Source organism: Piliocolobus tephrosceles, chromosome 3 (genome assembly GCF_002776525.5).
Source record: "Piliocolobus tephrosceles isolate RC106 chromosome 3, ASM277652v3, whole genome shotgun sequence".
Classification (NCBI taxonomy): domain Eukaryota; kingdom Metazoa; phylum Chordata; class Mammalia; order Primates; family Cercopithecidae; genus Piliocolobus; species Piliocolobus tephrosceles.
The window spans coordinates 104,439,528-104,451,952 of NC_045436.1; the positions used below are offsets into that span (position 1 = coordinate 104,439,528).

Genomic DNA, 12,425 nt, shown 5'->3' on the forward strand with positions numbered 1-12,425 from the left:
TTCATTTCGTTATGTACCCAGTAGTCATTCAGGAGCAGGTTGTTCAGTTTCCATGTAGTTGAGCGGTTTTGATTGAGTTTCTTAGTCCTGAGTTCTAGTTTGATTGCACTATGGTCTGAGAGACAGTTTGTTATAATTTCTGTTCTTTTACATTTGCTGAGGAGTGCTTTACTTCCAATTATGTGGTCAATTTTGGAATAAGTGCGATGTGGTGCTGAGAAGAATGTATATTCTGTTGATTTGGGGTGGAGAGTTCTATAGATGTCTATTAGGTCCGCTTGGTGCAGAGATGAGTTCAATTCCTGGATATCCTTGTTAACTTTCTGTCTCGTTGATCTGTCTCATGTTGACATTGGAGTGTTGAAGTCTCCCATTATTATTGTATGGGCGTCTAAGTCTCTTTGTAAGTCTCTAAGGACTTGCTTTATGAATGTGGGTGCTCCTGTATTGGGTGCATATATATTTAGGATAGTTAGCTTTTCCTGTTGAATTGATCCCTTGACCATTATGTAATGGCCTTCTTTGTCTCTTTTGATCTTTGATGGTTTAAAGTCTGTTTTATCAGAGACTAGGATTGCAACCCCTGCTTTTTTTTGTTCTCCATTTGCTTGGTAGATCTTCCTCCATCTCTTTATTTTGAGCCTATGTATGTCTCTGCATGTGAGATGGGTCTCCTGAATACAGCAGACTGATGGGTCTTGTCTCTTTATCCAGTTTGCCAGTCTGTGTCTTTTAATTGGACCATTTAGTCCATTTACATTTAAGGTTCATATTGTTATGTGTGAACTTGATCCTGCCATTATGACATTAATTGGTTATTTTCCTCGTTAGTTGATGCAGTTTCTTCCTAGCCTCGATGGTCTTTACATTTTGGCATGTTTTTGCAATGGCTGGTACCGGTTGTTCCTTTCCATGTTTAGGGCTTCCTTCAGGGTCTCTTGTAAGGCAGGCCTGGTGGTGACAAAATCTCTAAGCATTTGCTTTCTGTAAAGGATTTTATTTCTCCTTCACTTATGAAACTTAGTTTGGCTGGATATGAAATTCTGGGTTTAAAATTCTTTTCTTTAAGAATGTTGAATATTGGCCCCCACTCTCTTCTGGCTTGTAGAGTTTCTGCCAAGAGATCTGCTGTTAGTCTGATGGGCTTCCCTTTGTGGGTAACCCGACCTTTCTCTCTGGCTGCCCTTAAGATTTTTTCCTTCATTTCAACTTTGGTGAATCTGACAATTATGTGTCTTGGAGTTGCTCTTCTCGAGGAGTATCTTTGTGGCGTTCTCTGTATTTCCTGAATTTGAATGTTGGCCTGCCCTACTAGGTTGGGGAACTTCTCCTGGATGATATCCTGAAGAGTGTTTTCCAACTTGGTTCCATTTTCCCCCTCACTTTCAGGCACCCCAATCAGACGTAGATTTGGTCTTTTGACATAATCCCATACTTCTTGCAGGCTTTGTTCATTTCTTTTTCTTCTTTTTTCTTTTGGTTTCTCTTCTCGCTTCATTTCATTCATTTGATCCTCCATCGCTGATACTCTTTCTTCCAGTTGATCGAGTCGGTTACTGAAGCTTGTGCATTTGTCACGTATTTCTCGTGTCATGGTTTTCATCTCTGTCATTTCGTTTATGACCATCTCTGCATTAACTAGTCTAGCTGTCAATTCTTCCACTCTTTTTTCAGGATTTTTAGTTTCTTTGCCCTGGGTACGTAATTCCTCCTTTAGCTCTGAGAAGTTTGATGGACTGAAGCCTTCTTCTCTCATCTCGTCAAAGTCATTCTCTGACCAGCTTTGATCCATTGCTGGCGATGGGCTGCGCTCCTTTGCAGGGGGAGATGCGCTCTTATTTTTTGAATTTCCAGCTTTTCTGCCCTGCTTTTTCCCCATCTTTGTGGATTTATCTGCCTCTGATCTTTGATGATGGTGACGTACTGATGGGGTTTTGGTATAGGTGTCCTTCCTGTTTGATAGTTTTCCTTCTAACAGTCAGGACCCTCAGCTGTAGGTCTGTTGGAGATTGCTTGAGATCCACTCCAGACCCTGTTTGCCTAGGTATCAGCAGCAGAGGTTGCAGAAGATAGAATATTGCTGAACAGCGAGTGTACCTGTCTGAGTCTTACTTTGGGAGCTTCCTCTCAGGGGTGTACTCCACCCTGTGAGGTGTGGGGTGTCAGACTGCCCCTAGTGGGGGTTGTCTCCCAGTTAGGCTACTCAGGGGTCAGGGACCCACTTGAGCAGGCAGTCTGTCCCTTCTCAGATCTCAACCTCCGTGTTGGGAGATCCACTGCTCTCTTCAAAGCTGTCAGAGTCGTTTGCGTCTGCACAGGGTTCTGCTGTTTTTTTTGTTGTTGTTGGTTAGTTGTGCCCTGTCCCCAGAGGTGGATTCTACAGAGACAGGCAGGTTTCCTTGAGCTGCTGTGAGCTCCACCCAGTTCGAGCTTCCCAGGGGCTTTGCTTACCTACTTAAGCCTCAGCCATGGCGGGCGCCCCTCCCCCAGCCTCGCTGCTGCCTTGCGGTTAGATCGCAGACTGCTGTGCTAGCAATGAGGGAGGCTCCGTGGCCGTGGGACCCTCCCGGCCCGGTGTGGGTATAATCTCCTGGTGTGCCCGTTTGCTTAAAGCGCAGTCTTGGGGTGGGAGTTACCCGATTTTCCAGGTGTTGTGTGTCTCAGTTCCCCTGGCTAGGAAAAGGGATTCCCTTCCCCCTTGCACTTCCCAGGTGAGGCGATGCCTCGCCCTGCTTCAGCTCTCGCTGGTCGGGCTGCAGCAGCTGACCAGCACCGATTATTTGGCACTCCCTAGTGAGATGACCCCAGTAGCTCAGTTGAAAATGCAGAAATCACCGGTCTTCTGTGTCGCTCACGCTGGGAGTTGGAGACTGGAGCTGTTCCTATTCGGCCATCTTGCTCCGCCCCCTTTCCTACTTCTTTATTGATGTTCTCAGGCCTGTAACTTCTTAAACCTCAAAGTCTTTTTAAACTGAGAGACAGCTGTCCTGATAGTCAAAATCAATCCTCATAGATAATAAAATACTACACTGCCACACATTTCCAAACTCTGAAGCATGGATGTTTATAATATGCTTTTATTCCCTCTAAAACAGTCTAACTTTTCAACATACACTATTAATGAATTGAAATGTTCATCATAATGCATTAAAATTTTAATCAGTGTTATTTTTAATTAAATGATTTGAACTTGATGAAGAAAAATAAGACCTTTTGTGAAAACAGGGTTATGTTCTTAGTAAATAATTGATAAATGTTATAATTCATGATGTGTTTAAACAGACTAGTTTGCCATCATTAAAATATCACATAGTACCTACTTTTATGTTTTTCTTCTCTGTTTTAGGTCACAGTGTGAGAAACATCCAGGCCTTTGCAGTTCTTCAGAATGCATTTTTAAAAGCAAAAACCAGTTTCCTTGCCCAAATCATCCTTGATGCTATCACAAATATCTACATGGCTGACAATGCCAATTACTTCATCCTAGAGTCACAGCACACATTGTCACAGTTTGCAGAGAAGATTTCTAAACTCCCAGAAGTACAAAACAAGTACTTTGAGATGCTGGAGTTTGTTGTTTTTAGCTTAAATTATATTCCTTGTAAAGAACTTATTAGTGTCAGTATCCTCTTAAAATCTAGCTCTTCTTATCACTGTAGCATTATTGCAATGAAAACACTTCTTAAGTTTACAAGACATGACTACATATTTAAAGATGTGTTCAGGGAGGTTGGCCTTTTGGAGGTCATGGTAAACCTTTTGCATAAATATGCTGCCCTGTTGAAGGATCCAACTCAGGCACAAAATGAGCAAGGTAAGGTATTGTCTGTAATTTTATTTTTGTTTGAAAAGGGGTTCAAAGCAGAGAGTTTTTTGTTCTTGTTCCCATTCTTTGGTTGTTGATTTCAATGACTTCCTAATGTGTATTATTGTGACATATTAGTGAACTGTGTTTTCCAAAATTTACAGGTTCATTCAACCTCTGTTAGGGAATTGGGGAGGAGGAAGCTAGAATTCTGTCATTGTATTGGAGAGAGTTTAAAGGAAGGTAAAAACCGAGGAAAAACATGTATGATCCACATGACTAGTATCTACTGCCTTCTGCTTCTAAGAGCAAGTTTTAAAAGCTTCTGAAAATAATCAGATTTATTAATTACAACTAATAAATATAGTTAAATGTATAATTACTTCAACGTGTTTTTATTGTATAGAGAAAATAAGTATATTTAATGATGTTATATACACAATGTATTTTCATTGGGTACCTCTCTGATAAATCTGATAAAAGTACAGTAGTGTCTGGTAGTTAATAAGTATTAAATGTGAATTAATAGAGGTTGAATAGGTAGCTTTATTCATGACTTTTTCTGTCTTTAGTGAATCAAAATCTAGCATTCTCCTATTGACATCCTTTATTAGGAAAACCTTCTGTGAAGATGATATATTTAACCTTTGTATTTTCATTTTTAATATTTATTAGATAACTGCCACTTGGAAGCATACTGAAATAAAATCTGTTAATGTTGATTTTGAGCCTACTTTTGCCAAATGTTGGACACGTGCATCATTTTAAAGATTATATTATATGTGTCATATTAGGGGTAAAAGTGAATACTGAAGAAATAAATTATTACAATAAAACTGAATCAAGAAAAAATAAGCTTATCACTTTTGTAATTTGGACCTTTGAACCTTTTTTTAGGGGACTCAAGAAATAATAGTTCAGTTGAAGACCAAAAACACCTGGCTTTATTGGTTATGGAGACCTTGACAGTGCTTCTTCAAGGATCAAACACAAATGCAGGTAATTTAAAAAGCTATAAGCAAATACTTTGGGAGATTACCACTGGTTACATCTTCTGTAGTGATTCTTGCTTCTGAAATCTTCCTGTCACTTAAGAGACAAAACTATTGATTCAGTTTGGTACCCGTCATGTTCCTAAAAATTCAGTACTTTACTTTTGACCATCAGGAGTACCTTGATGACAAAACGTATAACATTGTTACTGTTTCAAAATGATGTTTAAATTGCTTTTTATAGTATCTTGTGTTTAAAGTATTCTTCTAATTTTTTACTGGTACACTTTTATTTAAGTAAGTTGCTATTTAAATTTTTTCTAAAATATTTTCTTTACACAGTGATTTAAAAAATATTTTTAGTACTACAAGTTAGAGTATTACAATGTTACAACCTTCAGAAAATACTGAAAAATGATTCTCTAATAAAACGTAAACTCTCCAAGGTTAATTAACTTTACTAAATATTTTGTTTAATTTTGGTCTCAATTTCTCTTTTATCCTTTTCTACCTGTCATTAACAGATAGGCCAACTATATTTATAAAATATCACTCTTGCATTTTAAAAAAGATTACTTGAGATTTTAATTAACATCAAACAACTCTCAGGTAATAAGGTCAGTACAACTTCAAAGGAATAATGAAGGGAAAATGAGTTCAGATTAGTAGGCTGGGCCCAAATCATAGGGAGCTTTTTAGACCATGGTAAGGAGCTTGAATTATATTTCAAGTGTTATGGAAAGCCATGGATGAATGAACCCCATGCACTTGCATGACTGTTTGCCTGAATGCAGAGAAATTCAGCATTCATCATGTTTAAAATACTGTGTATCCCAGGTACCATGCTAGCTAGGTGTTAATATAACACCTAGATGCCAAGGTAAGATCATTTTTGCTCCCCGGGAATTAGAATCTAGTGAAGAAAATGTAGACACATAATTATAAAAGTAATTAGTTTAATACAACTTTGACAAATGCCAAGACTTGAATGAATTTAGCAGGTAATTGAAACAATGTGTATGATGACTTTAAATGGATACTGTAGTAACATTTTGTCTATGGCATAATGCATAATCTTATTTCCACTAACTAGGTTTAGTTAACTGAGGTACTCAGAAACATAATAAAGATACACTAACAGGAATTTGCTTTGCAAATTAACTTTCCTTGAGTAGACCTAGAAGTTGCACAGGAAGAGATTGGACAATTGGAGAGCTTACTCTGTGTGACTAAAAGTCACTTAGTATATCTCCCAAAGTGCCAAACACTTTCTTACAATTCTTTTCAGTTTTTCTCTTCCTAATAGGAAAGAGATTACTAGCTCTGTGATGTTAGGCATTTAAAACAGTGCTTTACTCACAGTTTAAGTATTAAATAATATTAGCCATTATGATTATCTAGTGGGTCCTTGCTGACAACCGGGAGGTAACTAAACAGGCCTTCAGGCTCAAGCACATGGCTTAGACTAACTTCATGATCATATAATTTTTATGAATTTAGCAAATAGAAAGCCACTAAGCAGAGAGGGCAGTGGCTGCTATAGCAGAATACACTGTTTCAGTGAACGTTTATTGAAACACAGGAGAAAATCCAGTAGTCATGAAAGACCAAATATAAACAATAATAGTAAGACTGTTTGTTATAAACCATAATAGAGATATAAACAAGATGTCCTAAAAACGTAAGTGATAGAAGAATTACTTAGAGGAAATACTAGTTAGTCATTTCATTCACTGGGCCCATTTTTTTAATACTGGAGGATGGTGCTAATATTTGATGTGAGAACAGTATCTCTTGTGAGCAGGATCACAGGCTTACAGAGCTGGGCTGTGTAGGCATACATCCTTTTCTGTTGCTTACTAGCTGTATGACTTTGACTGCCTCACTTCTATATGGTAGGGGATGAGTATTAAGTAAGTCAATCTGTGTAAAGGCTTTGGAGCAGTAACAATGACACATGCTTTCTGTTACAGAATGTGTCACTTTTTGTTCTTATGCTCTACCTATGCAACAAAACATGTTAGTCCCTTGTAATTTTTCCCGTGGTGGAATAATTTATTCCATTTCTTTCTTGCTACTACTTTGGAAGCTATGTTCATTTAAATCTCTTTTATTTAGGCTGTTGTTCCTCTGAAAGCCTTTTACATAAGTTGATTACAATATAGAGTCTCCTGGGGTTTACCTAAGAGACTTCTGAATATCCTAGATTTTGAGAGCTTGGGCATGGTGAACACATCACGGCATTAATCTTGCATTAAGAAAATGTAGAGAAAATTTGCGTATACCTTTGCTGACAACCTGCTGTGCAAATTTGTATTGTAATTTAAAAGATGAAATCGTTGGGTAGGTTTTATTTACATTATTTTGAGTTACTTTACAAAAAATAATTGAATGTTAATTTATCTGACTTGTCTCAGAATATTTTAAAGTAGCCATTGTTGGACATTTTTCTCCTTCCTTCAAGGAATTTTTCGAGAATTTGGAGGTGCAAGATGTGCACATAATATAGTAAAGTACCCTCAATGCCGGCAGCATGCCCTGATGACTATCCAGCAGCTGGTGCTCTCTCCAAATGGGGACGATGACATGGGCACTCTCCTGGGGCTAATGCATTCAGCCCCACCGACGGAATTGCAGTTGAAGACTGATATTTTAAGGGTAAGTTTGATAAATGTGTTTCCACTCTTTTACTACTAAAATCTGTGGTTATTTTAAAATGATCTATATTTAAGTTAGAGGCAGGGAAATTTAAAAAATCCAAATTACCCAAAAAACCACACAACTTTATGCACATTAGGAATTTGGAAAAACTCCAGTCATTTATGTCTTTCAGTATATATTTAACTTACTGCTGATAAACCTTTGCAGTAATTATCTTGACTTATTGGAACTCTTAAATTAAATATTTGTGAAGTATAGGATCTTAATAAATACTAAATATATATATTTTCTGTTCAATTGAATTCACTCATAGTGTTATGCATCTGTGAAATGAAATGCTAGATTTGACATTATATACACATGCATGCATATATGTATGTATGTAAGTAATGGATTTCCTAGTAGATATCAAACAATATACCAGAAGTTTTACATATGCTTTTATCATTTACTCCTTAGCAATATTGTAAAGTAAGTAGCCCCCTGTTTTGCAGATGAGAAAACTTAGGTTTAAAGAAATATGTAACGTATATTGTTTACATAAGTGACTTTTAGTTAGTAGAACTGACCCCCAGATTTCAATACCCATTTTATTTCCACAGCACCATTGTTTTATACAGACTTATACACTCACATTCTCTCATATTACTGAAATCATTGATACTGTAAGAAATGATATGTAAGAAATTTTTAGAATCAAACTATAATCGAATGTTTCACTTTCATTTAGAAGTGAATTTAGTAATGCAAGTAAGGTGTAATGGAAAAGTAAAGACCATTAAATATTAAATGATATATTTTTAAAAATTCCAAGTTCCAGATATAATAGTAGCTAACATTTATTGACTGCTTTCTATTAGTACTATTGTATGCATTTGTGTGCATCTACTTATTTAATCCTTATGATAAAAATAAATACTATTAGTGTCCCTGCTTTACATATTACAAACTGAAACACAGACTGGTTAAAAAATTTTCCCAAGTTGTATATGCCTAGTAGGTAGAGGAGCCTTGATCTGAACCCATGTAGTCTCTTTATAAAGCTGTGCTTTTAACTTATGTGCTGTGAATAATAGTTGTTTTAATAAAAAGAGACATAGCCTTCTCTTTTGGTGACTAAAAACCTGCTCTTGTATTTAAATAATATCTGAGTAAAGTGAGAGAAGTCCATTAAAATGTATGTTCTTGAATTTATTGATTGACGCAAGGTTTCTAAATACAATTTTCCATTATAAGGATTCAGGCCTCCTTGGTGAAATGCTTGATTCCAGGACTAGGGCAGAGAGAGAAACAAAATAAGCCTAAAACATTTCAGTTAGCCTTTAAAAAGTAAAGAAGAGATCAAAGAAAATAAGCAATTAAGTAAGTACAATCAAACAAATAAATGAGAGAAAAGGAAAAGCTCTTATTTGTAGTCAAAAGTCAAGGAAAATCACCATTTATGAACTATCACAGTAATAATTGATTCAGGTATAATTCATCACTGGCTACTAAAGACAATAGATGAAGGTTTTAGAAATGAAAGGATTTTTGTGTAGTCTTAAATTGTGTCCTCAAAAGATAATCCTTAATTTCGAGTGCTAAAATACCAGCTTTACAGTGGACCCTACCTTAACTAAATGATCAGCATTAACTTTGCCAGTGATGGACAAATGAACAGCGTACACCTCCTGATATGAAGCACAGAGAAAAATGCAGCTCTTTTTTGTAGTTTTTCCTCCCAAAAGTATATAATATGAATCTGATTATTAGAAAACATCAGATAAATCCTAATAGGAGAACATTCTATGAAATAACTGGCCTAAACTCTTAAAAAAAAATGAAATGAAATGAAAAATGACTTAGGAACTGTTCCAAAAAGTAAAGAGGTTGAAGTGACTACTGAATGTAGTACATGAACTTGGATTTTCCTTTGTTATGGAGGATAGTATTGGGATTTGGGAAAAAACACAAGGTCTGTAGATAAAATAATTGCATTATTTCAACGTTAATTTTCTGATTTTGAGCATTGTACTGTGAGTAGCAAGATAATTCTATTTTTTGAAAAACACACTGAAGCTTTTAGGGGAAAAGGGAAGTGGAGAGAGAGAAATTAAGTAATATGGTAATTTTTCAAGAATCCGAATGAAGGATATCTGTGAATTCTTTCAACTGATTATGCAGTTTTTCTTCAAGTCTAAAATGACATTAAAATAATAACAGGTAAACCAGTGTGTTTAACCTTGCTTCCAAGGCCCTTGTGAGCCGATCTCCCTCTCCTCTGACTTCTTCTACTAGTACTCTCACCTGTGGATGAGGAAAACATTATTTTTCTTCTACCTGCTGAGTTCTTAGCTAGGACAGACTGGTGTTACAAAAGACAAATTAACGAGAAAAACAAGCACAAGTTTATTAACATGTGTACCTCATATGTGCGTGGGAGACAACCAGGGAAAGATGACTAATTCTCAAAGAGGTGGCTTAGAGCTCCATTTTATATGGTAGTCCCCCCATATCTTCAGGGAAATACATTCCAAGACCCCCAGAAATGTCTGAAACTGCAGATAGTATGGAACCCTATATATACTATGTTTATACCTGTGATAATTTGTAATTTATAAATTAGGCACAGTAAGAGATTAACAACAATAACCAATAATAAGATAGAATAATTATAACAATATGCCAATGTCAGTACTCTTGTGCTTTGGTGCCACTAATAAGTACAATAAGGGTTACTTGAACACAAGCAGTGGGAAACCTCCACAGTTGCTCTGATAACCGAGACTGTGCTCAGTGACTAACGGGCAGGTGGCTTATACAGCATATGTACACTGGACACAGGGATGAGTCACAGTGGTGTGGGGCAGTGTGAGAGTTCATCATGTTACTCTGAACGATACACAATTTAAGACTTTTGAATTGTTGTTTTCATTCAATATTTTCAGGCCAAGTTTGAGCACAGGTAACTAAAATGAAGGAAAGGAAAACTGCAGAGAAGGGGGACCACTGCGTAGCATTCTCCACAAAGAACAGTACATTTTTAGAGAAATGATAACATAAAGAGAAAGGACTCTAGGGATAGCAAATTGTGGGAAGGCAAATAAATGGTAGATAAAGAATAGTTGGTAGTTTGTTTTGTGCATTTATTTGCTGTCTCCAGGCTGAGAAGGGTCTGACTTCATCAAATAGGGAATGACAGAGAGTTTTCTTATATCTACTTCTTCTCAGTTGCCTTCAACTGAAAATAATCCTTATGCCATAGTGGCATATTTTGGGGTGGCATATACTAGTTTCCTACATGCCCATTTCAGCCAGACATTACAGGAGTTATTACTTCTATTTTCTTTTACTTTTATTCAATTAAATGTTTCATTGGTAATGAAAAAATAGCATTTCTTTCTTTATGCTGTCATGTATTTCATCATGTTTTGATGGTATATAATGACAATTTTGAATATGCATCTTAAAAGCAAGATTAATCTCACCACGATTTATCTCTTAGACAAAAAGGATATCCACAAGAATGTCAATATTTGAAGAACATTTTATATTTGAAGGAATTGTTGGGAGAATATAGATGGCTTCAAAAGATGCTACGGTTGCCAACTTTTTTTAACATACCATTTTCTCCTCTTTTGGTACCTTATTAATTGGATTTGTAAAATATTGGTAAGCCAACAAGAAGTAGTTAACTGACCCGTAATTTTGAGGCAGTGCTCTGGTTAATGTTAGTAACTGATTCTCAGGCTGGAAGAGGGCAGGAGAGGGTCGTGATATTTTGCATTTACTGATTTCCAGGGTATAAATACTCGCATTGTGGACCATTCAATCAACTAATGTGCCACTGAATGTGGACTGGAAAGAGATGCACAGTAGTACACCATTATATAGCATTTCCTCATGCAGATATGCAAAAGCATAGATAATAGTAAAACTCAGAAAATAATTAGAAACTGATGAGTTTTGAGTATTACTTTTGTCTTTAAAATATTTAGTTGTAAATTTATTACTTAATTTTAAATTATGATTGTACGTTTAACAACTGACTTACAAAATTCCTGAAAATACGGTACTTGACCTCTTGAGAGCCGGTATGAGCTAGCTCTGGCATTCTGCTTTGAAGGAATAAAGTAGTGTTGAGTGCCAGTAGGGAAAATTTGGGTTCTCAGTTTCAATTTCCATTTTTACTTCATTCAGAATTGCCTCTTAGTTCCTCCATTCAACTGACATATACCACAAACCTATGTAATTTAATTTGTAATTATTTATACACAAACCTGACATTCCATGACGTGTCATGGAAATTCTCCTGATGCACAAATTTGAATTGTATTAATTGTATTTATGCAAATATAAATAATATATAGCCGATTTTGTCTTATTAACCAAGCAGCCTCCAGATCTCATTGCAACTTTGGTGTTTGCTACTCATCATCATTTGTTGATGTAAGTGGGAAGTTACATTATTCATGGTATTTGAAATTTTTCAAATACTGAGATTGTGCTGGGATAATGTCAGAGCGCCAACAGATACCAATTTTGAGGAAGTAGGAGGTGGGCCTGTCCAGAAGTACATAATATAAATTATTGGACTAAAGATTCATAAGCAGCAGTTTTTCTAACCTCAGTCATAATTCTAACCAGTGATAGCATTTTGTACATGTTACTTTAACTTTGAACTCATCCCTCCTCATCTATAAAATAATACTTGTCATATTTTTCTCCCAGTATGTTTTTGAAAATTGATGACAGTGATAGGCTTATATGCCAGGCACTTCTCTAAGTGCTTTTACATGTATTTCCTTTGAGGCTAGTTATTGTTGTTTCCATTTTACATAAGAGGAAACTGTGACACAGAAAGGTAAAGTAACTGGGATGGTTAAATGCTTTTTAATGTTGGAGTCAGAATATGACCCCAAGCATTCTGAGTTCAGCCATCTTCAGGCTATGTTATAAGGAGTGTGTGTGTGTGCGCCCACGCATAC

At 36.2% G+C, this 12,425-nt stretch overlaps 1 protein-coding gene across 5 annotated transcripts in view; it reads left to right on the forward strand.

The window, feature by feature from the left end:
• The window catches only part of WDFY3 (WD repeat and FYVE domain containing 3), a 315,830-nt gene that overhangs the window by 167,006 nt on the left and 136,399 nt on the right, over positions 1-12,425 (forward strand). For all 5 annotated transcript variants that reach the window (XM_023222515.2, XM_023222514.2, XM_023222517.2 and 2 more), the window contains 3 exons: positions 3,347-3,814; positions 4,703-4,804; positions 7,262-7,455. In XM_023222515.2, coding sequence (XP_023078283.1) covers positions 3,347-3,814; positions 4,703-4,804; positions 7,262-7,455 — 764 coding nt within the window. The remainder of the gene's footprint in view (positions 1-3,346; positions 3,815-4,702; positions 4,805-7,261; positions 7,456-12,425) is intronic.